The sequence below is a fragment of the Ursus arctos genome, unplaced genomic scaffold (genome assembly GCF_023065955.2).
Source record: "Ursus arctos isolate Adak ecotype North America unplaced genomic scaffold, UrsArc2.0 scaffold_20, whole genome shotgun sequence".
Classification (NCBI taxonomy): Eukaryota; Metazoa; Chordata; class Mammalia; order Carnivora; family Ursidae; genus Ursus; species Ursus arctos.
In genome coordinates, this window is record NW_026622875.1 from 31,702,006 (window position 1) to 31,728,887 (window position 26,882).

Here is a 26,882-nt window from a genome sequence, read left to right on the forward strand (position 1 = left end):
CAGACCAATTTGGAATGTGGGGCCACATTATAAGAAAACGGCTTGCTCTTCAAAAACTCAATGCCAGTGGGGAAAAGGTCAAGGGGAAGGGCAGAAATGTTTTAGGCTAAGGTACATTAGGAAGTACAAGATGTAGTCCTTGATGAAATACGGCCATAAAAGACACCTGGGACTAAGTAAATCTGAATCTGTACTGGGTATTAATGACATTAGGGGATTACAGTTACTTTTGTTAGATATAATAAGTGTATCGCAGTCATAAAGGAAAAACCCTTATTTTTTTTTTTTAATATGTAGGACGACATATTTAGGAGGGAAGTGTTTTGACATCTCTACTTTAAAACAGTTCAGCAGGAGCGTCTGGGTGGCTCAGTCAGTTAGGCATCCAACTCTTGATTTCAGCTCAGATCATGATCCGGGGTCGTTGAGATAAAGCGCCTTGTAGTGCTCTGCACTCAGCACAGCATCTGCTCAAGCAGCTCTTTCTCTCCCTGTCTCCCTCCCCACACTTGAGCGTGTGTGTGCTTCCTCTCTAAATAAATAAATAAGTAAAATCTTTAAAATAGCTCAGCAAAGAAATAAGTCTACAAAACAAATGTGGCGAAATGCTGGCAATCAGTAAATCTGGGTCTAAGTATCTGGGTGTCATTTTGGTAATTCTTTCTACTTTTCTGAATAAAGCTGTTTTTGTGGGTACTATATATGTATGCAAACGGGAAAAACAGACTCATGGTGATCACAGCTGGCTGGCTTCAAAGAGAGGACTGGAATTAGGCAAATGGGTAGAGAGGGCAAGTCAGAGAACTCTAAGAAAATAGCAACACAATAGAATATATGATGGAGCACTAACCTTGACATATTCAACTGCTCTTGGAGAAAAATCACAGGCATAGGCAAAGATATTCAGATCTTCTTCTAAAAGTGGGAATAAACAGTTCCCAACACCACAGCCAGCTTCAAGTATAGTCAATTTTTCATCTTCAAACTGAGGAAAGAGAACCCAAAGTCATACTATGCTACATCTGGATCATAGAAAAAGAAAGCAAACTACAAGAATACCTCTCAAAACGAGAGAGACAAGGTCTCTACCCCCAGGGAGCCGACAATAAACAAGTGAACTGATAACCTAAAGCTGATACAGACACCTCACTTGTGGTCATCCAAGACTGGGTAGTTTGGTATGATGAAAACACAGCATAATGGCTAAGAAAATAGGCTCTGGGACTAAATTGCTTACACTCAAATCCGGACTCCTCCCGTCACCTGTGTTCTGTCACTGAACAAATTACTGAAAACAGCTTGGTTCCTCACTTTTACCAGCAGATGGGGATAATCATGATGCCTACCTCAACAGTGTTATTATAAGGCTTAAATTACAGAACACATTTAAACTTCTAGAAAAGGGTCATGTAAAGCGTTCATCATCTTTATTATGAAGCTGCATCTGTCACTGAAGTCACCCAGTATGAAATTAATATTTACGACTTTCAGACTGGGTTTAAGAAATAGAAAATCTCTACTAAAGCTCGCTTTCCTATGGATTATATAACCCAGGAACTGCTAAAACTACTTGAAACCAAACAGTGTATTTCTAAGGAACAAAGCATTCTGACAGGCTTCGTAAAGTTTCTACCTCACATTCCCCACAGGAATGCAATAAACACTCCTCTTCGCATTTTAAATGAAAAACAACTCACATAAGGTACAATATTAGTTTACCTCTCTACATGATTTGAGCTCCTCAAACTCTCTGGTGGTCCAGTGTCTATCTTTGAAGAAGTTAGTACTATTTCTTTTGTAAAAAAGGTCCCAGTTCTTCTGAGCCTCTTTTTCCAGTTTTTGCTGCTTAAAATCAGACACCAAAGCTTGATCTCTTTTCAGTTTCTCCTGTTCTTCAGAGCTGAGAATCCTTGCTTGCAGCCCTTTCCTTTGCAAAGAAGCCATCTCCTAAATTGATGCTAATATATTTAACAATGCTGAAGATAACCCATCCCTGAATAAGCTGAGGAATCCAAGCTGATACTGCAGACATAGGCACGATTTTTCAGATGTGGTTTCTCAGGCTGGGTTCAAGCCTCAGGCAGTACTAGGCGCTTTGCAGGAAAAAGGAGGAGATTCCGGTTAGTGCTTCTAGAAGTTTTTAAGACGCTGGATTAGTGGTTCTAGAACAGTTCTTTCACCAAACAGTTCAATTCACCGTTTACTAGATGCGACTCTCCACAAAACTGGCCCGCTACACAAGAGGTTGGTCACAAAGACCAAGACATAGGCCCTACCTTCAGAGGGCTTACATGCAGTGGCCAGCACTCTCAGGCATCAAACTCCTAGTTCATACCAGAACAAGTCAACTATTATATCGGTTTAGTTCAGAAAAAGGACACGCCCAAGAACTGACTGCGAAACCTTAGGGAGAAAACACTCATCAATTTTCGGGGCCCGTGAAAGGGGCGACTTATAACATCACGAGAGCTCCCTGAACTGGCGATGGGTGGTCAAGTCGGGTCATCACTTCCCAAAGATCAGAGACTCACTTTGGGGGGGTGGGATTAGGAGCTAAGTCCTGCGGCTTGAGTCTCTGAGCGCACTCCCAAGAAACTGTCTCACGAACCAGAGGGGGCGTCTCTTTCCAGGGGCTGAGGCTCTTGCTTCTCCATTAACGCGTGAAGGAGAAGAGGCCAATGACACGCAGGGAAGGATCCGTCGGGCTCAGGGCGCTCGAGAACTAGGCCGCCTCGGCCGCTAGGGCCTGCGGACAGCCGGCCACACCAGCCCTCAGGCCCATGTTCATCTGGATCGCCGCGCTCGGGCTCACCGTCGTCACTTCTTACTGATCACCTGGACGGGTAGGGCCGCACGCAGCCCTCAGTCCGGCCGCGGCCTCGGAAGCCGAGTCGGGGAGCCGCCGCGCGGGGACACACCGGCCTCGCGGACCTCTCCCGGCGGAAACCTTTGCCATGGTACCGCCCCCGCCACTTCCGCCACGAACCCAGAGGTCCCTCCCCGACGCCGGAAGTCTCGCGGCCCTGCTTCCGCGCAGTCCTCCCCTACCGCGCCGCGGAGGAGAGGATCTGCTTCCGGCCCCGGGTGGGCGCCGGTTGGGCTCACCGAGCGCTCCAGGGAGCGTAGTTCCCCCGGACGCCGGCGCGGGAAGCTCGGGCCGCGGCCGTGCCAGAAGAGTGCAGGTCCAGGCGCGAGGCTCGTGCGGGGCCATGAACGGGACCGCGAACCCGCTGCTGGACCGCGAGGAGCACTGTTTGCGGCTCGGGGAGAGCTTCGAGAAGCGGCCGCGGGCCTCTTTCCACACCATTCGCTGTAAGCCAGCGCTCCCCTCTGTTCCCTTCGGCCCCTGCGCCCGCTTCTTAACCAACCCGTCTCCTTCCTCTTCCCTCGGCTCTCCAAGACCCAGGAACCCCTGCCTACGTCAGCTCCCTTCTCTCTTACCCCAGATCCTCCGGGACCTCGGCCCCCCCCTTTTCCCAACTCACTCCCAAACCAAACCCTTCGCCACTCCCAACTATTCTTCTGTCTTGTGACCCCAAATACTTCCTCAGAAGGCTATTGGCCCCTTTCTTTTTCATCCGCCCACCCAGCCCTTCCTTTTGCGAAACTTACCCCTCTTTATTACGGAAAGACTGTGACCCCATGTCAGACTCCAGTTCTCCCTCTAATCCATCCCCCTTTCTGATGACCCTGCAGGGTCCTCCACGTTTAAAGGACTCTTCCCGTTTGCCCATGAGCCTCATCGACTCCCTCCTATTCCATTCTTTTCCTCTCTGTCTCCCTTAGCCTTCTTTCCTCGTTCCTCATTGTTCTGGTCACCCCGAGTCTGCGCTTCATCCCCTCGGCAGCCAGAGAATTCGCATCCTCTGTGCGTTCCATCAGTCTTTCCCCTCCAGCTTTCCGTGCCTCGTTTGACTCCGCTGCCTTTTGAGGTCACCTGTACTACCCAGACTTTAACTCAGTCCCAAGTGCCATGTGGGTGAAGAATAAAATTAGAATTCGTGAGCCTGGAATAAATTAAAGCTTGAGCTATGTTTGGAGGCAGAGAAGAGGAGGCATGAAGAATGTCCAAATAGTCATTATGCGGGACCGTCCTTTTCTGCATGATTACAGACTCTGCCTTTTGAGGGAGGGCACGTCCGCTCTATGTCCTGGGTAAAGTTTTGGCTGTTAGGAATGGGCTGAGGGAGCATCCCTCTGTGATTCACAAGCTCCTGGTTTCCCGTCTTGGAGTGCTAATGCTGGTTAAGACTTGTTTTTGTCTAAGGAGCTAATAAATGTGACTCAACACATTGGAAGAGGGCGTGTTAGATAATGACGTTCCATCATTCTGTGGTCACTTGCCATACCATTACTGTGTCTCCTACTGACAGCAGATTGGCTCTTTTGGAGGATATTGGGAATGTGATAAGAGCATCATTTCCTGAGCAGTTTCCTAAGTTGATGGTTTAATAGCGTGAAGGGCAATGTGGAATTTGGGACGCTTCACATCCGCACCCGATCTGCAGTTTGAGGCCAGTGTATGTCAGAATGGAGTAAGATGGCTGTTCACGTTGTACTTCAGCAGCAGTTGGGGGATATGGGCAGGATTAACCTTTGGAGGTACAGTTCAACCATCTGCTCTGTACTTTCACAAGAGTATTTTTGTTAAACCTATGGAACATGAGTGTGGCAAATCCTAATTTTGAGTTTTATGCAAAATGAAATCAGCTTATGTGGTACTGTGGCCTTTCATGTTGCATATAGGGTTTAACCATTGCAGAATCTTATTAATATGCTCTGTCGCTTTTGATCCTGTACACAACAACCCTGATAAAACACCTTATGGATGAGAAGGCATTAATTTTCATCTGTCACTTGGGAGAAGGGAGTATCTTTGCTTGATAAAATGGTATATGAATTTTAGCTTTTTTATTCTTCAAAATAATCCAGTGGGGATGGGAGGAAAAGTATGTGGGAGGTATAGATAAAACAAGATTGTCCCTGAGTTGGTAATTATTGAGGGTGGGTGACAGTACACAGGGGCTCATTGTACTGTTCTCTTTGCTTTTGTATACGTGGGGTTTTCCACAATGAAATAGTTTTGGTTTTTTTTTTTAATTCTAGATTTGTATTTTCCATTTATCTGGAATAACAAAAAAATTTAAATTCTTATTTAAATTCTTATTTAGAATGTCTAGGAGGCTTAGTATAAGTAATCTGGTGGATAAATGTTCTTTTGCTTTTCCCTTTAGATGACTTTAAGCCAGCATCTATAGATACTTCTTGTGAAGGAGAACTTCAGGTTGGCAAAGGAGATGAAGTCACAATTACACTGCCACATATCCCTGTAAGTTTATGCACTGGAATCACAGCGAATCTTCATTCTGTTTATTGCCATTTGAATTTCCTACTATTTAAAAGCCTCCAGATTTCTAAAGTTCCAGCGCAAGGGGAAAAGGAATTTTGGGGGTGGGGTTGGGTGGAATTCATGCTTCCCAGGTGCCTGAGTAAAAATGATTCTTTGCCATTTTCCCCAAGCTCCCTTTTCTCCCATTTGCTACGAAGTAGACAATGTTCCTATCTGGATACCTAGCCCCTCTTCTAGATCTGCATAGCGTTTTTTCCTCCCCAGAGAGCAAAGCCCTAGATGCTCTGTTGGTTTATAGCAACAACAGTTCAGGAGTGTGGCACAGGCAAGTCAGGAGTTAGGCAGGCAGGAGCAGGATTGACGTATTTCGTATATCTGGCAGAAGCTGAAGTGCAGGCTGAAAGTTTCCAGCAAGAACCAGAGGATCAGATTTAGGGATGAGGAACCCAGTTAAAAGCTAGACTGAGATCCCTTGCAGAGAGATTTTTTTTTGAGCTTTGCCCAAGGCAACACTGTAATCAGAAAGCCTGAAGGATCAAACAGAATGCTCTTAATGAATATGTATCATTGCATGTCACAGTCCTGTGCTGGAACATAATGAGGTCTTGGTAACCAGTGATAGAATGAAAAGGCTCTGGACAAGAAGCTTCACGCTGAGGAACGATTACTTGTCTGCCAGTTCCAGCTGCTATTTCATTACTTGTTGCCTTTGGCAGGTTACATCATCTCCCTTTGGATCTTCGTTTGCCAGATGTAAAATGAAGGGGTTAGATAAGTGGTCTCTAAGGTCCCTTCCAACTCTTAAGTTTTTACCCTGTGAATAGGGAGTCAAAGAGCCAAGCAGTTTTTGATTCTATACAAGGTATTAAACCTATAGTTGTCAGATATTAATTTTTATTTATTTATTTATTTATTTATGTCAGATATTAATTGAACGCCTACTGTGTGCTGGCCCATTACTAAGCACTAAGAATACAATCTTAAGCAACACAAGCATATTTCTTGCCCTTGGGGAGCTTATGGTCTGGAATTAAATAAATATAAAAAACAGCATTTATTTTAGAAAATCAGGGAAGGCTTCTCTAAGGAAGTGACCTTTGAGCAGATTCGAAGGTTGAGTAATAGAACGAGAAGAAAGGGCAGGATGTTGCAGGCAGAAGAGTTGTTAAAGCCCTGCAAAAAAAGAGCTTGAGGATCTGAGAGAGGCCAGCCACCTTCTGCTCTGGAATCCGCAGAGCCGAGGGCTGAGTGGTCCAGGGTGAGGCAGAAGGGCCAGTTGTGTGGTTTAAAGATTTTATTCTTTGATCTCAGAACAACAGGGTAGCAGTTGAAGGGTTTAGGCAGATGAGTGGCATGAGGTACTTACTCTGAGCCAAGCAGAATTCCGAGCTGCCCTTAGAGAATGCTCTGTTAGTTACTTGGCCTGAGGGGAAGCCCCGGACTCTGAAATTACAAGGAAATACAGAGATCACTTACTGGTTTTACTGTCATAGAGAAAGTTCTACTCAGTGGAATACTGAGTAATGGCTAATCTATTTTTATCAGTTCACACCTTGCCATTATTTGTAACACAACTTGAGTCCTTAGAAAAATGTACAGTAATTTTGCAAATTTATATTACCTTTCTCGATTACTGAGAAGCAGTGGCACAGTTATAGTTTCTTGCTTATTATTATTTCCCCTTTCTTTTTGCCTAGGAAGCCAGAGGAATTAAAATAGAAATCAGTTTATTCTGTTCTATTTGAGTAGCTTTGATACAAGATTTGATGAGATAGTCATTTGTAAATTCAGTTTTGATATTCATAACGGGTGTGTCTGGTTTGATCCTCTTATGCTTTAGTATACTTTTGTGGCATTTAGGGATCTACACCACCAATGACTGTGTTCAAGGGGAACAAACGGCCTTATCAGAAAGACTGTGTGCTTATCATTAATCATGACACTGGTGAATATGTGCTGGAGAAACTCAGTAGCAGCATTCAGGTCAAGAAAACAAGGTATGTGAATAACCAGATACAGATTGACACGGGGTTTCTACATCTTTGCATTATCTATCTGTTTATATTGTAAGGAGGTGAGCATCTGGGTACTCAGTGTCCTATCGGTAATCTAACGGCTCTCTCTGTCTTCTTGACAAGTCAGTAAAATACTGCTTCCTCAAATGCAATAAAAAGAAATAATGCTTTTAAGAGCTGAAACCTGGAAGCCACTGGGGAAAAGGAGGTACTTTACAATTAAATCCATTTTATTAATCTCATGATTATTGATATAATACCACGTAAGGGGATAAGATTTAAACTCAGACTTCTAATTATGAAAGAATCACTGAGTGATATACATTCTTTATTAGATTGAAAACATTAATTTTTCACAAGATGCATTTGAGGTATTTATAATACCAAAATAAAGTTTTGCCTATTTTTTTGAATAATGAGCTCTTTTAATACTTAATTTAACAGGTATTACATGTCTAATATGAAGCCAATTAGATTTTAAAGGCAAAATTTATTCCATAAATAGAAGCAACCCAGTGGTTCTATTTTTCACATTGTAATACAGCTATTATTGTAATATAGTCTTGAAATCTTAGAGTGTTACAGCCTGATGATGTTTTTCTGTTTATGTTTTCTCAAGCCATTTTTCTGTACTCGTTCCACAAAAAATAAAAGTAGCTACCATTTATTGACGGGTTATCATGTGCTGAACACTATGCCAAATGCTTTCATTCATTATCCTACCTGACCTTACACATAACTTTTAGAAAGGTGCTATTGTTATCCTTTAAAAAAAGCACACAGATGAAGAGACTGATTATGAGTGAGCTTGTGACTTCACTGGAGTCCCAGCCAGAGCTGAGCCCTGCCCTGGGCATGCGCTTCCAAGCTCCCGCTCCTCTCCAGCCTGGGATATATTTGTGTTAATTACCTCCCAGAGCCAGTGCCACGTTAACTCCTCCACCCGCTGATGGTTGTGGGCATGGCTCTCACTACTCAGTGTCATCTGTGGACTAGCAGCATTTTATCACTTGGATGCTTTTTTATTTTTTAATTTAATTTAATTTTTTAAAGATTATTTATTTGAGGGGCGCCTGGGTGGCACAGTCGTTAAGCGTCTGCCTTCAGCTCAGGGCGTGATCCCAGCGTTCTGGGATCGAGCCCAACATCAGGCTCTTCCTCTGGAAGCCTGCTTCTTCCTCTCCTACTCCCCCTGCTTGTGTTCCCTCTCTCGCTGGCTGTCTCTGTCAAATAAATAAATAAAATCTTCAAAAAAAAAAAAGATTATTTATTTGAGAGAGAGAGTGCGCACAAGCAGGGCGAGGAGCAGAGGGAGAGAGAAGCAGACTCCCCGTAGCACCCTGGGATCATGACCTGAGCCACCCAGGTGCCCCCTGGATGCTTTTTTGAAGTGCAGAATTTCAGGACCTGCTAAGTCAGAATCTGCGTTCTAATGAGCTCCCCAGGTGATTGTGTGCACACCAAAGTTCAAAAGCCCAAAGTTTGCTGGGCTAGTCCATTTACAAAAGAATGTTAAGGAATAAAATGTTCTCGGTTTGGAGTGGAATGCTTTGCTTGTCTGCCTGCAAGAGCTGGCATGTGACAAGATGAGCAAGCAGCAATAGATCATGCAAAAATTTGCAAACTAGCCAGTATCACAAGAGCTGGTTTTCCTTAGTAACTCATGCACTTGTGAATATGACTTTGTATTGTACACAGGTCAGGTAAATAATCCTGCTGTCTACTAGTAAAATGAATTCTCAATCCCATTGTGTCCTACATACCGGTTTTATCTGCGTGGTATAAAACGGGAGCTCCGTGAGGACAGCAAGCCTGTTTGTTCATCTCTGCATCTCTGGTGCAGAGTGCGGTACTGGAGTGCACCAGGCAGTTGTGGAGTGAGTCGCTCCCGTGACAATGACAAACGTCAGCATTTTGAAGTAGTCTTTAAAGAGCACAGGGTTGGGGCACCTGGGTGGCTCAGTCGTTAAGCGTCTGCCTTCGGCTCAGGGCATGATCCCGGCGTTACGGGATCGAGCCCCACATCAGGCTCCTCCGCTATGAGCCTGCTTCTTCCTCTCCCACTCCCCCTGCTTGTGTTCCCTCTCTCGCTGGCTGTCTCTATCTCTGTCGAATAAATAAATAAAATCTTTAAAAAAAAATAAAATAAAAATAAAGAGCACAGGGTTGTGCAGAGACCTGTGAGTACTTGGTCCCCTGAACAGATTTGAGAACTGTTTTTGCCCCTCCAATTAATGTCCATATCTCATTTCAGAGCCGAGGGGAGCAGTAAAATCCAAGCTCGAATGGAACAGCAGCCTCCTCGTCCCCTACAGCCATCACAGCCACCACCACCTCCGCCACCTGTGCCATTCAGGGCTCCAACAAAGCCTCCAGTTGGACCCAAAACTTCTCCCTTGAAAGATAACCCCTCACCTGAGCCCCAGCTGGATGACATCAAAAGAGGTAGGCAGCATTTTCTGGAACACGATAGCAAATTGGAGTGGGACGTTGGTGTTTTTGTGGCGATCACAAGGCTTTGTATTGACCTGACAGCACGGGCATTTTCTGCCATTGAAAGAAATTTCTGCAGAGTTCATCATTCCAGAGATGATGTGGGTGGGGGCTGTTGCCAGTTGCCTCGTTGGACAAGGGGGTCCGGAAATAGTGACTGGAGTTGTGGCTATCTTTGCACTTTCTGCTTAGAGGCCCAGGGTATAAACAAGCATGACTGCCATCCAAAGGTCTACACAACATGCCTTTAAGGCTTTGGGAGAAGAGAATTCCAAGGTGTTGGGGTGAAAACCAAGTGTGTCAATGTTGGTATAGTATCTGGGTCAGAAGAACATCAAAAATACCAGGACCAGTGCCCTGTACTAACACAAAGTGTGTGAGCACGAAAGTGCCCTGGGGACCTGGAAACGGACATGGCCTAGAAAGACCTAGAGGTCTGGTCAGGCTCTCTCCAGTGTAGACCCGAAGCCAGGATCACCTTGGCTTTCTCCCCATACAGTGAATTGGGTGGTTTTAGTTGTCCAGACTCTTAGGAAGTTATGAGGGTAAGTGGTGTTATTTCAGATTTGTACAGTTCTGTGAAGCAAAAGTAAATCTGTAACCGTGGTAAACAGGGAAAGATAAAGAGTTGTCCTTGGGAAGTTTGCCTTTTCTTCCTTTATGGAAGTGCTCTCTTTTAGTAAGCAGAATCATCCTGTGCACGGTGCACATTTGTTAAGCCTCCTGTTTTTGTTTTTTGTTTTTGTTTTCCTCATGGATATTGGAATGCTGTTGATCAGAGTTTTCATTTTAGTTGAACAGGAATTGGACCGTGAGTGGTTATTTATTGCCATTTGTGCTTAAAGGAACCAAACTCGTTTAAAACCACGTGGTATGTTTGGACAGGACAATCCGTCATCTTAACGTATTCTCTGATGTATCCTTGATGTTCTCAGTGACGTCGGAAAGGTTAGGAACACATGTTTTCCTTCCCTGCTGCTCACCTGTAGGAAGTGTGGTACCTGACAGGCATGACTGTCAGTGAGGTGCGGAAAGAGGGCAGAGGAAGAACGTCGTGTCCCCATTTTCCTTCAGTTACCGTGGTTCCCCTTCCTGCCTGCCTCAGTTTCTTTGTGGGACAAGAAAGCCGAAAAGGACTTCAGAGGCCGCCTGCTCTGGCCTTTGATTTTTTCTAGTGTCTTGGGAAATTCATCTGCCACCACCTGGGTCTCACAGCTGGTTAGAGGTAGATCCAAAACAAGCATCCAGCTCTTCCAGCGCCTAGTCAAGTATTGTTCAACCCCTCAGCATTAAAATTTCTCTCACTTGGCGTTTAATCTAATAATTCACAATCTTTTTTTTTTTTTTTTTTTTTTTTAAGTAGATAAGGCAAATAGACTTGATTCATTTCTTACACAGAACAGCCATTATCTGAAACTGTTTTCTGTTTGGTTATTTGGGGTGAAGTTAATGTTTCCATTGTCTCTCTGAAGACAGAGTTTTATTTTGTTGGCTTTGGTTTTAGTCGTTTTGTTTGTACGTTTTTAGGGAATTAAGAAACAGGAGTTTAAGTTCTTCCTCATTGCTATTGGTCTTGCCACCTCACTGTTTACAGAAGGTTCGGTGTGTGGCCTTGAGCGCGGTTGCTGTGCTCATCCCTGTCCTGTCATTTTATTCCAGAGCTGAGGGCCGAAGTTGACATTATTGAACAGATGAGCAGCAGCAGTGGGAGCAGTTCCTCAGACTCCGAGAGCTCGTCAGGAAGCGATGACGACAGCTCCAGCAGTGGGGGTGAGGACAATGGCCCGGCGTCCCCTCCGCAGCCCGCACACCAGCAGCCCTACAACAGCAGGCCGGCCGTGGCCAACGGAACCAGCCGGCCGCAAGGAAGCAACCAGCTCATGAACACACTCAGTAAGTGTGCTCTCCCTTTTCTGGCTCAGAGAGGGGTGGCATGTCAGGCCAGAGATGTGGCTTCTGTCTATCTCACGCCAGAATCTATACACCAGAAGATATTTAAGGCATAAGAAAGGATCCCAACAAAGAAAAATTTGGAGCAGAAAGGAGTAAGTTATCAAACAGTGAAAAAAAGGGAAGTACAAAACTAAAAAGTCTGTTCTTTCTCTTTTTTCCCCCACTGGAACAAATCAGGTTTTGTGAATTCTGGAAAATGCTAGAACATGAACAGCTTGGCTCTTTATTTTTGCATTTACCAGGCTTTAGGGGTGCTGCCTACCACCATACTGCCCCCTGCGTCCAGGTCTTTTTACAGTCCCAAGAACCCAATTCTCCAGACTGTGGTGTCTCACAGCCCACAGACTTGGGAACCTAAGCCATTAGGATATATTTGGAAACCAACTAGCCTTTGGCAAGAGTGAGAGGAAGGGGCATTGCAACGTCTGGGTGGCTCTCACTGCAGTTGATATTAAAGTAAAGCAGAGTAAAATAAGAACAAAGACAAATTTCTTTGTATTGGAGGTGGGGAGAGTGCTGGTTCCCTATGCCCCTCTCTCTCCAGAATCCTAATGAATGCTCTCACCTGGCATGCCTGCCTTTGAGGAGGCTGGAAGGTCTGGAGGCAATAGTGGGGGAGCTAACTTAGTTAACCCTACGACTATGGACCAGGCAAAGGTAATTCTCAATGTCAGCACTAGAGACATTGTGGGCCAGATAAATCTTAGTTGAGGGGGTGGGGACAGTCATATGTATTGCAGGATGGCTAAGAGCATTCTTGGCCTCTACCCACTAGGTGCCCTTCTTCCTCCCTTCTGCCCGAGTTGTAGCAACCCAGAATATCTCAAGACATTGCCAGATGTCCTCTGGGGGACAAAACCACCCCCACTGGAGAAATACTACTCAAGGCCCTGCTCTTCTCATTGAGTGAGTTCAACACCGTTAGGATATCAGTTAAGGATCCTGCCTGCTATTCCGTTCTGTGGGCCTACATTCTGGGTATCAGGGAGGTGCTTTGATGCTCTTCTCAGTTGGCTAGGGAGAGTAAGTTTTCACATTGCGAGTTTGGTGTTCACAGTGGGAAAGTACCAGACAGCTACTGTGGCTTTAAGTCAGTTCCTAATTTTGCCCAGTTAATGCTAAATTATTCTTTCCTCTTAGAAAGAAAGAGGGGAAAAAAAAAAAAAGCACCGTGGGTGTTACCTGACAACCAGTGCCTTAAAATCCTTTTAGCTCTTTATGGCTCCAAGTTATCCTGTTCTGCAGCTCTTCAAATTGCAAGACCTTAGCTTTGCATATCTTGTAGACAGTAAAGCACTGGAGTTATTTAAACCAGGATTGTCAGCTGGAACCGGCTTATAAACCCTAAAATCACAGTAAATAGCGCAAATTTGCTAACCCTGATATAAAAATATATAAAGTCATTATAAAATTGTTTTCCTGAATAGTAACCTTGATTATATTTTCTTTCCTCAAAAATAAATGGATCAATTTGAACCTGAATCAAATCAATTATATAAGCAATTGCAAAACTAGATTTTCAGCTCCATTTACGCTGACCTGTTACATGCACAGTGTCTTACTGGGTAAGAGATCATGCTCAGCTTAGCTGATGGGGAGTGACCAGCGGTTGCCATGCCCGCGGTGACTTCCTTAAGTTTAGAACGTTAGTTGCCACATTCTTGGGTCTCAGACCTCTTGATTCTAAAAATTATTGAGGCCCCAAAGAGCTTTTTCCATATGACTATCAATATTTACCATATTAGAAATTAAAACTGAGAAATATTTAAAATATATCCAATAATTCATTTAAAGTAACAATAATAACCATCACGTTAACAAAAGTAACATATTTATGAAGAACAAATTTTTCAATCAAAATATTTCGTAAGAAGAATAACACAGCTTTACAATTTTACAACTCTCTTTAATGTCTGGCTTAGTAGGAAGCTGGATTCTACACCTGCTTCTGCATTCAGTCTGTTGCCCTAAGTTGTTCAGGTTGATGTAGATGAAGAAAATCTGGCATCACACAGGTGTGGAATAGAAAAGGAAGTACCCTCCTTAAAGGGCCGCAGGGACCCCAGAGTCCTCAGAACAAACTTGAGAAGAGCTGGCCTCGGGATCAGTAATCTGGTCATGTAGTAGTTCACTTTTGTGGTATCAGCTGGGGTCCTGTTACTCTTATCATCATCTGAGACTGAAATGTGGAGTACTTCTCTTCTTCAGTCCTGAAACCTAAATTCGGCATGCTAAACAGAAATCGGAGGCTTTACAAAAGCTCGTTAGTCGAGCTGAGGTTTAAAGTAACATGAATATCCTAGACAGAGGTGTCCCAGAGGGGATCCTGGCTTAGCGTGTTCCTGGTATAAACAGTATTCACCTTCCTCAGTAGGAAGCCTAACTCTGTGTTATTTTAGCTTTTATAAAGCAACTTAATGTAGACAATTCTAGATGGTGAATCAGTTATTTATACATGCTTTCCTGCCATTTATTAACACATTTAAAAGCTGTCTGGCCTGCTCCTTGCCTGTTCGATCCCAGTAAGCAGCATTGCTGTGCTTTGCAGGTACCAAGAATAGCATTTCTTTAAAAACATTGACTGCATCAGTTTTGTCACTGAGCCAAATCGATTTTCCTCCCTAGTTAAGTGGAGTTGGCTTGGTTTTACTGTAGTGTGGTAACCAAGGCAGTCAAACAAAGAATTGTGGGGAAGTCCGTTTGACGTTGTGCACTTTTGGTGTGATTCTGTTTTCTTTTTATAGGAAATGACTTGCAGTTGAGTGAGTCTGGCAGTGACAGTGATGACTAGAGTCGATCTTTCGAAATCAGCTTCTCGTGCACAGATGTGCTGCTGGACCGGGCTGCGCGCGCACGGAGCCCCGTGCTGAGAGGGACACGCTGTGGATCGTGACTGTGTAGGAGTTTGAGGCTCTGGAGGTCTCAGATATTCAAGTCTTTAACTTAGTGGTGATGGGTGATTTTCTCGTGTAATTTTTGAACAATCTCGTGTTGCGAAGTAGAACTATGGAAGAACTAACAGAATTATATTTCTATTTGGTTAACACTGTTCATGTGCAGCAGACCAGTGTGCCCTGGTCTAGGTTACTCAAAGGCTGTGATCTTTACCAGGCCAGTGATTCCGTTTTAAACCTCAGCAGCCACCAGTTTGGCCAAGTGGTCTGCACTAATGAAATGAAACCTGGTCTTTGAGGGGTAGGAGAGAGAGGGAAACCTCAAACTGCAGCATAGAAGTATGTTAAAACCACTTTACACTGTTGAGACAAAGTGGTAAGGAAGTTTCATCGGACGCAACCTGATAAGCCTGTGTAGAAATGGACTTCAGGAGAGAGTCCTAGAGCGTCTGCCGGGCAGGACCCTGGAGCTCTGCTAGTTCAACCCCTCATTTACAAATAAGGAAAGAGAGGCCCACGGCTGGCTGATGGCCGGTCTCCTGCCCACAGTCCAGGCTTTCCCTGCTGCTCCCTCCCTTGAAACTCATTTAATGGAACTGGAGATTCTTAGACATGGCACTGAGTTGTACCTTGGAGCTTTTATTGGATTCCAAAAAATGAAAGTGTTGGGTACCTCTGACTCAGATTCTGATCCAGAAAGTCCCCTAAATCCATGAGGCTGGGTGAGCAGATTAAACCAGCAGCCACTGCACTGACACCTGAGAGGCAGTCCGGTGGGGGCTTCTAGTTCCATGTAGATCCATGCTAAGGCTTCTTCCTTCGGTGCATTTTAGTAGGGGGAGGTAGGAATGGAAAAGAGGTGTAGTGAAGGAACCTTTCCGAACAAAAGAACCAGCAGCACGTTTTCAAAAACCAGAATCTAGATAGGAAGCAGTTCTGCAATATGAACTGAGCACATTCTTTGAGAAAGCATTTCTGTTCATGCTTTTCTACCACTGTTTGTGCCTGACTCCCAGACCAATTTGTATTTTTGATACACAACTAGAAGAAAGTCACAGGGTTGCCTTTTGGCAGTGTGCAGTTTCCAAATGAATCTGTTACAGGAAACTGTTCACTACTAAATGTTCCATATTGACTGAATGTGTGATAAATCGTCCCATGATGAGTATGGAGTAGCCCATTTCTGTAATTTGAATACAATTTGAAGAGAAATTTCCTGAGAAATTTCCATACTTTGGTTCAGTGGGTATCGAGAACATTAAAAATGATTTTCCTTCCTTGGGTTCCTCCACTCAAAGACGGCCTCTGCTTCCCCTGCTGTGGGTGGAAGCAGTCCGGACCTAGAAAGGAATTAGATGATTCACGGTGGGGGCTTTGATGGGAGTTGCACCTTATAAAGTCACCTGTCTGATGCACACGGGGGGCTCTGGTGAGCTGGCGAGGTGGGCCCAGTGCCTTCATCCGGCGGCACACTCACAGCACCCCACCAAGTATAGATAATAGGGTGACACGCTAGTACTCTGTGGGGGGTTCTCAGCCCGTCGTGAGGTTTCAGTGCGTATCATGGCAGGTAGGAATTTATTTATAATGAATTAAAAATTGTTTTGTAATTCCTTGGTAATGACAGCTCAGGGAGGGTGAAGGTCATGATTGGGAGACTTGACTTGTTACTGGATATGGGAATTGTTTCACAGCTCTTAACTTGCTCAAGCTGGGGCAGGTTCCAGGAACTTGAACTAAAAATATCTATTTAAACCTCTCTCTTTTTTTTTTCCCTCCCAAAGTCTTGATTTATACAGACAGAGCTGTGGTTTTTGGCATGTCGGGTCAAGATGTTTGTTTCTATAGGAAATGCTTGCATGTGGCACTGGGTTTGGTGAGTCGGGCTCTCTGGGCTTCAGACCCGTTCCTCCATCACCCATCCTACCTGACACTGCGTGATTATCCTCTAGCCCGTTTCCAGTTTGTTCTCTGCACAAAGCCCTCGGTGGTTCCCTCCCACAGCCCTCCAGCCTTACCCACCGGAACAAGGAATTTTTCCCTTTTGGAAATCAAGAATTTGGCCTCACAGACTACTTCTCATGAGTAACCTCGTGCCGGCCTCATTGGACTTGCTTTTTGTGCCTCTGTGCCTTCTCAGTCCTCCGCTGTCCCCTGCCAAGCCCCATGCCTGACGCTCTGTAGATGCCATCCTCGTGGCCTCTTCCTCTATTCATTTCAGGGCACTGGCGTGCTGTGCGGACATATCAACCTTCCTCTTGCTTGAGCTGTGGTTGGTTTGAATCCTTAAAAGCAGGGACTGTCATTCTCATCTCTATTCCCTGGGTTGTCCACAGGAATAGACATTCAGATGCTTATAGCCTGGTGGGGAGGAGTCAGAGAAAACCAGCCAGTGGAGTACAGAGGGTAGACATGGAGAAAACATTCCAAGCATTTGGAGACAGCTGGAAGCGATCCATGCTGATTTTCGTGGTTCTGAAGTCTCTAACTGAATTGTTAAAATTGCCTTTTCCTTGTCCCGTACAACGTCTATCATACTGTGGGTCACTAGGCAGGTATAAAGACTTAAATCCGAGGTACCCAAGGAGCCATGGCAAGCCACAGTAAAGATGTGATTCGGGGAAACTTAATACAAACTAGAGATTTGTGATGATACCACTCATTACTTTATTTCTATAGCAGAATCATTTTTTTCTGTGTGTGGTATTAATATGTATGTGCTTCAGTGTGGGAAAACTTGAAAATTCCAAAATCCTTCCTATCTTTAATGAGAGGCTGGGTAAGTAGGGTGTATGTATGGGGGTGTGTGTATGTGTGTTGGGGGGGAGATGTATTTATTACATTATTTTGAAAGATAACAGTCTGTTATATGGATGTATATTAGGTACAGCCAAATTGGATGTTTCCATTTGGCAAGGAAGGTAGGATTTCTGAAACTCAGGCCTTAACCAGTAGGTTGGAAGACAAGACCAATTGAAGCGTTATGAAATGTATTTTTGTTGCTTCTGTCCTATCTGTCTTGGATTCATTGTCTTATTCTTTGATGATTTTTAAAATCTTGTTCCTAAAAGTTTATTTTGCATAATTATGAAGTAGATGTGCATGTTTACATTTATGTAAAATATTTGCTGTGTAAAGTTTTTTTTGGTTTATTCTCTTAAAGATCACTATATTTAAGTAAAAAAAAAAAAAGGTCAGCAATACACTCTGTCTTGGTGGATTTTATTTTCTTACTAGAAATCAATGAAAAATGTAGGGTTCTATTAAGAATCCTTTATGCTTAAGCCTAGTTTACCTAAATGGATTCCTTTTTAATTTGGTGTTTATGATCATTAGGATAAACACCTCAGTTTTAAAAGGTGTGAAGTTCAAAACTAAAGGTTGTCTTTAGTGAGCCAAATGGCATCTGAGGCCAATACTTGGCCTGGAAAGGCAGCTTAGCTTTGAATCTGAGAACCATGCACCAGTTAAACTGAATGCCTAGACATATCCTAGTTATTTTAGCTCACCACATTCCTTCCACCTGCACTGCCATGCCACTCATCCATCCGCACAGACACAGGCTGGAAGTGACCCTGCCTCCTGCTTCCACTCCACTTACAGCAGTGTCCACATCAGTCTTGTGGTCTTGGCTCCCGGTAGTCTATAAACTTCTAGGTGGGCAGCGACCATACTCCCTTTTAATTCTCTGGCGTCTTTCACCAAATAGGTGCTCCAGAGATTTGGACTGACTATAATTACACATTAAGAGGACTAGGCTAGGGGCGCCTGGGTGGCACAGTCGGTTAAGTGGCTGCCTTCGGCTCAGCTCATGATCCCAGCGTCTGGGCATCGAGTCCCAAGTCGGGCTCCCTGCTCTGCGGGGAGTCTGCTTCTCCCTCTCCCTCTGCCTGCTGCTCGCCTTGCCTGTGCTCTCCTCTCTCCAGTAAATAAAATCTTAAAAAAAAGCGGGGGGGGGGGGGGGCGGAGAGCGAGAACTAGGCTAGGAATCCTCTGCTGCTTATTCTGCAACTGGCTCCCATTTCCTCAGGTGGACATAATGGTTAGACTTGAACCAGGACTCTCTGGGGAAGTGGCAGTGTACACTCATCACTTAAGGGAGTTTGATCCTGACCTGTTGCCTCTACAGTGATATGTAACAAAGCATCCCAGTATTCAGTGGCTTAAAATAAGCATTTATTTTGCTTACAAGTCTGGATTGACGATTTATACTGGGAGTGCCTGGACAGTCTGGTCTCGACTGGGCTCCACATGTCTGGCAGTTGACAGATTCTGCTGATCCACGATGGCCTTGGCCAGCCCAGCTAGGACAATTCAGGTGGGCTCCATGTGTCTTATCCTCTAGCAGCCTAGCGTAGGCATATTGTCATGGCAAAGGCAGAGGTGCCAGAGTGAGAGAGGAAACACCACTGCCTCTGTCACAATTGCTAACGTGTCATTGGCCAAAGCAAGTCGCAGGGTCAAGTTCAGAATCAAGGGGTAGGCAAATACAGTGCCTTCCACCAGCTTATGGGAGGAGTTGCAAAGTATGCTGGAAAGGTGTGGATACAAGGAGGTGTGAGAATCAGGGCAGTTAAGGCAGTCAATCTACTACCTCCCCATCGCCACATCCCCACCATGGTTGAGAACACTGGGCCATACAATCACTAAGTCCCCTCTCGGCCTGACTCTTCTCCTGGGCAGATAAATGAAAGTCCACATAGGAGTTAAGGCCAGTTTCTATTCATAGTTCCTGCAGAGGGCACCAAACCCAAGCCAGCGGCTCCTCTGGACTTAGCACTTTGCCCTGTTCAGAGTAGTTTGCTTCCTTTCTAAGCTTTTCAACCTAAAGCACTATTTGGTACCTATTGCTAAGTAACAAACTACCCTAAACTTAGTGGCTTAAAACAACAGCCATTTATCTCCTGGAATCTGTTGGTTAGGATTTAGGATAGAGCTTGGCTGAGCAAACTCCTTGGGGCTTCAACTGAGGTCGCTCAGTGTTACTTAGGTTACTTCTCAGGACTGGAGAATCCAAACTGGCTTCACTCACATGTCTGGCACCATGGTGGGGATGGATGGAAGCAGGTTCATTTGGGACTGTCAACCAGAGACTCTCTAACATGGCAGTCTCAAGGTAGTTGGTCTTTTTACATGATGGCTGCTTTCCTCTAGAATGAGTGTCCCAAGAAGCTGCTTGGCTGTAGATGACCTAGCCTGGGAAGTCACCCAGCATCACATCCACAGTATTCTATTGGTCTGAGCAATCAAAAGCCCACCTGGATTCTAAGAGGAAGGGATAAAGACCCTACCTCCTTAATGGAAGAGTATTAAAAAAGCCACCTACCCAAAGTTCTCCTTTCCCCAGTTTACTTGGTCTACTGCCATTGTTCTCAGATGAGACATTTCCCCAGAGTAGTGGCTCTTAAAATGTGGTTCCTGGGTCCAGCACCATCAGCATCCCCTTGGACCTTGTTAGAACCACAAATTATCAAGTGCCATCCCAGACCTGCTGAATCGGAAACTCTGAAGTGGGTCCCAGTAATCTGTTTTGACAAGCCCTTCAGGTCATCCTTATAAACCCTAAAGCTTTAAACCTCTGTCCTAAGAAAGCAGTCTCCTGTGATGAGCCTCAAGTGATGACCCACGACTAGGGATGACTGCCTTCCTTTCCCGTGCTAGCTGTTGGATTGAGAGTAACCTGGAGTGGCACATGCAGTGGGGTGATACTCCTTTTAAGTCGGAACATCAAAACCCAAATTCTAGAAGAGGTATTGAGGGGGTGGAAGGATGGCAAGACCAAAATAATCACCAGTTCTCTTGAGATACCAGCATCTTGGCAGCAGGATTTCGTTAGTACACGGCCCCTTTTTCCTTCTGGAAAGTTAGTGGGGCAAAGGGGAACAGAGGGCAGGGGAAATAGCCCATTTTTCCTTTAGTGAGGTTGTTTCTTACAGAGCTGTCTGACTCTAAATGTCAACTGTCTGGGGCTGCAAAGAACTTAGGCGAACCCCCAGAGAGGAAGCCCCTCTGATAAGGGCAGTGAGAGTTCTCTTCCTCTATTTCCCCCCTGGGGGCAGGGGAGGGGAAGGAATTGGATGATGTGGGGTGGGGAGTCCTTAACCCATTACTCTCATGTGATTTGCAGCCTCTCAGAATGGTTACAAATGAAGATGGAAACCACATTCCTAGAGCCTCTGGGCCCATGGGTGGTGACTGTGGGTTGCTGAAGTCTAACAGTCTCCTTGATGAATTGCCAAGATCCTTGATCTGTGAGCTCATTGTTACCACACAAATGCAAGATCTGAGTTTCCTTGAAATTGGTTCACTCCACTATAGGGAGGAAGGGTGGGGGACAATTTAAGTAAAGCAGTCATTGGAGCATGGTTGGCCCATTAATTATGAAGTTTGAAGATTTCTTAAGCAATTTGACCCATGTGTCCTCCAGGCCCATATTAGAGTGATGGATGACCAATTTGTCCCATGATGCTTAGAAAATTTGTCCTACCTTCTTCCCAAGCACTGCTTCCTAAGTACTAGTTACTAACGTTCCTCTAAAGACCTCACTTTGCTCACAAATTTGTCACTCGAATAGCTTTGCAGGTGGATAAAGACGTCTGGGGCCAAACCCCCTCCCCATGCTTCCCTGGAGAAGCCTAACCACAGGCTGGATCACTGGGGATCTGTTGGGCAGAGCTTGGGCCTCCGTTACTGGTGAAAGGATAAAAAACCAGTCCAGACTGAGAGAAGAAAAGTCAGCCCTGTCCCCTGTCATTCATCAGACTGCCAGAGCAGACACTGATAAAGCTGCAAGTCAACAGGAAGCCGTCTTTCTCCCCAGGTCCCTCACTGCAGCTCTGCAGTATCGTACTCACTCTTTTCTTTGAGTGACTGCTGCCTTCCTTTCAGTGACAGCCCCAGCTTTGCTTCTTACTCCTACTGCCTGAACCAAAATCACTGTCACCCTTTGTGACTCAAATCTTGGGCTGTCAAAACTTTGCATTTTGCAATCCTATCAGTAAGAAGGAAACTTTCCACTCTTGCCTGGAAGACCTGAGCCATATGAGTCACTCTGACACAGAGAAGCAGTTTCAATTTCTTCCCTAGATTCAGAAATCCTGATAGGAATTTTCAGGCACAACAGTCCATGCTTCTCTTAACTTTGCAGTTGTCCAAGGAATCAGGACCTGGGTCCACTCCCCAGTCCAGGCTTGATCTTGACCCCTTTTATACACAGCCTGCTTTGCTTCGAGCCTTTCCCCATGATGCTTCTTTCATGTTCTACCTATACTTCCACCCCTCCCCAAGTCCTACCATAATCTTGTCTTTCTTGGTTTGATGAGATCCCCCATTGTTCCTCTGGTGTTTGGTCTCTCTACTACAAGACAGTAAACCTAATTTTGTTGGTCTACAAAACTTGTTGGTTCATCGCTGGTGGTATTCATCAAATGGGCTAATGTGCTGCAGAGTTTGAGAACTGCTGCTCTCTCGCTGTTTTGTAGTAAAGGCTTGGTCCAAACTGCTATCAAAATGAACTCTTGTAACCAGCTTCAGAGGGGGAGGAAAGAAACCCCAGGTCCCAAAGAGGTGAGCGATTCGGCCTGAGTCATTAAATAATAATGACACAGATAAAACTCAGCCCTCCCTAAAGAGTTTCTAGGTGTCAGAAATTGTAACCACATTATCACTAAAATTCAACACAACCCTGAAATAACCCAGTATAAAGATGAGAAAAACAGACTCAGAAAAGTTAAGCAAATTATGCAGGATGATTAAACAGGGAGTTGGTGACAGTCAGGCTTTGAACCCAGATATGTGAATCCGATCCTGTCCTTTTGTCACAAAATCAAACTATACCAACTCTTTCACAACCTATGGCTCCCTAGGGGAGTCAGTCTCTTTTGAGTAGATTTATCAGAATCAGCCAAGAGCTTTCTAGGTGTGAAGAGTCTTCCCAAATGTTTGCCCCAATGGCTCAGCACCTATTCCTGCCAAAGGGAAAAGCAAAACCAGAGACAGCCACTGTGATGAACACCATGTGTACCCAGCACCCATTCACTCCATACCTGCTCCCCACTATAGAGTCCAATAGCCGCCCCTTCCCTACACAGCTGATGTGCTTCTGGAGAATCCCCAGGGAGTGGGCAAGGGGTAATCTTAGACCTTTTGCCTCCTTGGGTTCAGGAACCCAGCTGCAGTCCAATTAGCAGGTGGCATTCTCTTGACAATACGATATGAATGGGCATGTGACCCCAAACAGGCAATGAGGCTCAAGGTAAGATTTTTGGGGGGCTTCTAGGACAAAAATTTGAGAGCCACTGGAATAGATGTTATCTCTTCCTCTGGATATGCTAGGGTACAGATGTAAGCCTGAAACTGCAGTAGTCAGCCTGTGGCTACCCAAGGATCAAACTAACAAGAGATAGAGAGGACAGCTCAAGCAGAGAAATGGAGTGGGAGCCTTGATTGAACCATGCCTGATCTCCATTCTGCTGCTGGAATTTTTAAATTATATAAGCCAATAAATTCCGCCCTGTGATTTATATTATATTTACGTTGGATTTTCTGCTACCTACCAACAAAAGTATCAAAACCGACATAGCCTTTTTTGGTGACTCAGCTGCAGCTCTGAAGACCCTATGATATTCTCAGCCACTCCATGTGACAGCCTCAGGAGCAGCTGAGGATATCCATCACCACTCCTAAGCATGCCCTGTCACCTCTGGAGGACAGAGTCCCCACCCACAAGAAAATTCAGCCCTTGCATACAGTTTCTTCCAGGTAAGGAGATGGAGTCTGTGAGAAGTGACAAACCGCGTCTGAGTCCTGGTGTCAGGACTCCTGGTACAGTGCTCTTCCCTCCCCCGCTGTGGCACCTCAGCTCCCCACAGGGCCAGCAGGTGCTCTCAGGAGACATGTGGTTGTGTATTCTGTGGCCACCAGGCCTGCTTATAGGTGCCCCTGTCCCTGGGGAGCCTGCTTCCTGTACCATAGCATTTCAGGGGACTGCTGAGGGCAGCATGTGGTGTCGTGAGCACTGGGTGTTATAGAAGACTGAGGAATCACTGACCTCTACCTCTGAAACTAGTAATACACTATATGTTAATTAAGTTAAAAAAATCACAATGCCACAGGGGGAGGATTACTATTATTACATACATACTTCAAACATGTGGCTTTGAGTCCTTCCATTTTCAGAGCCACTCAGAAAGTCCTTGCAATAGGCGGAGACAGACCTACCTCTATCTCGTGGGATCCGGTTACAAGAACGCAGGTGGAGGCTCACGTGCCACAGGTCTAAGTATTTACGTTAGAGTCAAACTAACTATTATTAAATATGTCTCTTTGCTTACTTGACAGTCACACTTTCATACGACCTGGAAGGCTGGGTTTGAATTTGGAATATTTAGATTCCTCAAAGTTCTGTGGCGGCACAAGGAGAGCAAGGCCCAGCCCACACTGAGAGAGGCTTCGTGCGTATCTGTGTGGAAACCCCAGCCCGCATATCCAAGCCCCATCTACAAGCCCTGAACACGGCTTGTCCCTGGCCACCTGGGTGTGTGCAGGGAAGAGGCCTGCTCAGGCTCAGGACCACTTGGCTGGGAACTGTGGTCTCCCAGGTACCTGGATCGTGGTCTCGGAGACGGGTACACAAGCTCCAGTGGGCAGGTCACCTTGGCCTCATAGATCCCCTGCCCTGTGGGGAGGGTCATGGCCAGAAGAGGGCCAGATTGGTGCCCTTCAAAGCAAAGGGACCCAGGACAGGGCCTCTCCTGGCCAGGTCCAACCAAGGGCAGTACTGGAGCTCCATCTTGTTTTAAACGTAGTCCTAAAATAAGGCTGCTGTGGGGCTGGGTTAGCAAGACCAGGCTTTGTGGCCTTAGGTAAGTCCCTCCCTATCAACATCAGTTTCCTCTCTTGTCCCCGAGGGGGTAGTACTGCTCCACATTCTAGAACCCTCTGCAAAGCCTGGGAGGCAGTGAATTCAGACCCCTCATTCCCAACAGTAATGCTGGGACACTGGCCCAAAAACCCAGGGAAGAGAGAGCCACAGTGGGGAAACAAATGGCTTGTATTTCTTGATTTCCCATCTGGAGATCCCAGCATCAAGGTGTGGCTTTACATGGGAGCAACATCACCCCAAAGTGTGCAGTAGAGGCTGAGGGAACCAGGCTGACCAGTGCACCCATCTCTAAAGACGTCACCCTTGGACTGATCCCATCTACAACAGATCACTAGTGACAGCCCACTGGGCCAGAAGCTCCTGTCTACTGAGTCCCCAGGACTCAGTCACACTAAATAGCTTCGTACAAAAGCCCCAAAGTGTCCCTCCACCTGGTAACAAATAGACAAATCCCATTTGAGGTCTGCCGTGGGGGAGACATCTTTCCAAAACAAAGCTAAGCCCCACTCAGGAAAGATGGTGGTACAAGGCAGCTCACAGATAGTCCAGACTAATGACCCTGCAGAAACGTGGGGGCCTCAGGCACATAGACACGAGGGCAAGGCTACGCGCTACAAAGATACAAAGGGAAGGTCTCGGATGCACACAGCAGTCGGCAGGCAGCCAGGAGCTGGACAGAAATGGACTCTGCCTGGGGCTGGTACTCAGTCACAGGGCCTCACACGGGGGAAACCCAGAGTGGTGCTTTCGAAGGACTAGAAACACCAAAGCCTGCCTAGGTGTAGATAGGAGGTCACCCTCTGGCAGTGAGTCTCCTGAACAAGAAATGGACATAAGGGGCATTTGCAAGACAGAGGTCAAGGCGCAGAGAGCCACGAGGTCAAAATGGTGCTGGGGACAGCGAAACCACAAGAGCTACCCCTTTGGAAACACTGAGAAGCAGAAGGCCACCGCTCTGCTATTGTTCACATGCTGAGCACCCCAGCTGGGCCTCCACCCTCTCCCAGGGGCAGAGCACCGTTTTGGTGGCTTTCTCAGGACTTTTTCACAGTTGGGTCTCTTCTTGGGAAAGCTGCATTCACATGAGGCTGTTCTGGACTGTAGCCAGTTGAGGGGTTCCTCAGTGGGTCCAGAGCTGGGAGCCACTTCGAGAGAACGGGCCCACTTCGCTGCTTTGTGGTTCACGGGCCTGGAGAGACCTGATTTCTGACTGCCCTCGGTGAGAATGCCCACATTTCTGGAGGTCAGAGGAGCAGAGAGGCCGGTACACCAGATGCCCCACGTAGGATGAGAACAAATTCAAAAAGCCCTGCAGGTCTAGGTGGGGCTAACAGTTCTAAGCCAAGACCATGGTCTGGGTCAGTAACATTCCAGAAGAGAAAGGGCACTGTAGGTTTGGCTATTTGGCCAGATGGTAGCAATGGGGAACAGTTCCCAGGTCATGCACGCGGAAGTTTTTCCGGGACGTTGGATTAAGACAGGATGCAGTAGTCCTAAATTCTTCCAGTTGGACTGAGTTACAAGCATGTCTTAGCAGCGAGAGTTTGTCCTTGTGTTTGTCACATGGAGGTGGTGGAAACCGGACCAGGATGGTGCGAAGTCAATTTGCCAAGAGTGGAGGAGCTGCTGCCAATTACGTAGGACGCAGCCCTCCTCCTCGCGGCCCTCATGTGAAGTAGCGGCAGGACGTGGAGTCGATGTGGCAGTAGGCGGTGCACTGCAGGTCTCCATACGACCTGAGGGGGGCAGACAGGGGTCAGGGCGCACAGGGGCCAGTGGGCAGGAGAGCTCCTGCCCAGCCCTCGCATCCGCGCCAGGTTCTAAAAGGCCACCTCTGGTGACTTTTGGTCAAACCTCATCAGACAGCAGCCACCGCTGCTACCTTACACCCAAGGGTTCCGGAGAGACGGTTCTCATTCTCATTTGGGGTGAGAGGCTTGGGGCAGTTGAGTCCAGGCCTCTGGGGCTTATCCCCTGGAGCCCAGCTGAGGGATCTGGGTGGAAACAGTTGGTAACCTTGCTCTTAACACAACATCTCTGAGAGAATCACTCCCTTCTCAAGACCTGAAAGGTTTCCAGTGCTGTCCATTAGATAATACTGTAGTAATGCAAATGTTCTATTTCTGCGCAGTCCAATATGGCAGCCACTAGCCATATGTGGCTGCTGAGCTCTTAAAATAAGGTTGGTGTGACTGAATAATTAGATTTTTAATTTTATTTAATTTTAATTAAATTTAAATAGCAACATGTGGCTGGGGGCCACCATATTGGACAGTTTATACTTCTTTAAGCCC

At 45.9% G+C, this 26,882-nt stretch overlaps 3 protein-coding genes across 14 annotated transcripts in view; 1 reads left to right on the plus strand and 2 right to left on the minus strand.

The window, feature by feature from the left end:
* The window catches only part of METTL6 (methyltransferase 6, tRNA N3-cytidine), a 25,300-nt gene extending 21,840 nt beyond the window's left edge, over positions 1–3,460 (minus strand). For 2 of the 8 annotated variants that reach the window (XR_008960603.1, XM_044383397.3), the window contains exons 1-2: positions 1,720–3,068; positions 851–985 (exon numbers count right to left, since the gene is read on the minus strand). Coding sequence is in view for 6 of the 8 variants with exons in the window: in XM_044383397.3 (XP_044239332.1) it covers positions 851–985; positions 1,720–1,944 (360 nt within the window). In the remaining 2 variants the exon portion in view is untranslated. Of the gene's footprint in view, positions 1–850; positions 986–1,719; positions 3,069–3,441 lie in introns of those variants that run through there. The other 6 variants (XM_057315856.1, XM_057315858.1, XM_026496985.4 and 3 more) reach the window with 6 other exon arrangements.
* EAF1 (ELL associated factor 1) lies at positions 2,994–17,908 on the plus strand. The gene is made up of 6 exons (XM_026496981.4): positions 2,994–3,312; positions 5,235–5,329; positions 7,211–7,347; positions 9,620–9,810; positions 11,518–11,751; positions 14,556–17,908. Exons 1-6 carry the CDS (start codon positions 3,210–3,212, stop codon positions 14,600–14,602), a joined length of 807 nt encoding a protein of 268 aa, XP_026352766.1. The 5' UTR covers positions 2,994–3,209; the 3' UTR covers positions 14,603–17,908.
* Positions 14,542–26,882, minus strand: part of COLQ (collagen like tail subunit of asymmetric acetylcholinesterase) — an 86,947-nt gene continuing 74,606 nt past the window's right edge. For all 5 annotated transcript variants that reach the window (XM_044383391.3, XM_026496980.4, XM_044383394.3 and 2 more), the window contains one exon: positions 14,542–26,324. In XM_044383391.3, coding sequence (XP_044239326.1) covers positions 26,255–26,324 — 70 coding nt within the window. In that variant the 3' untranslated portion in view covers positions 14,542–26,254. The remainder of the gene's footprint in view (positions 26,325–26,882) is intronic.

Excerpts from the sequence above, each read along its gene's own strand:
- EAF1 (XM_026496981.4), top strand. The coding sequence starts at position 3,210 with ATGAACGGGACCGCGAACCCGCTGCTGGACCGCGAGGAGCACTGTTTG. Across the intron at positions 5,330-7,210 it reads TTACACTGCCACATATCCCT|GGATCTACACCACCAATGAC; the intron begins GTAAGTTTATGC and ends TGTGGCATTTAG. Across the intron at positions 9,811-11,517 it reads GCTGGATGACATCAAAAGAG|AGCTGAGGGCCGAAGTTGAC; the intron begins GTAGGCAGCATT and ends ATTTTATTCCAG.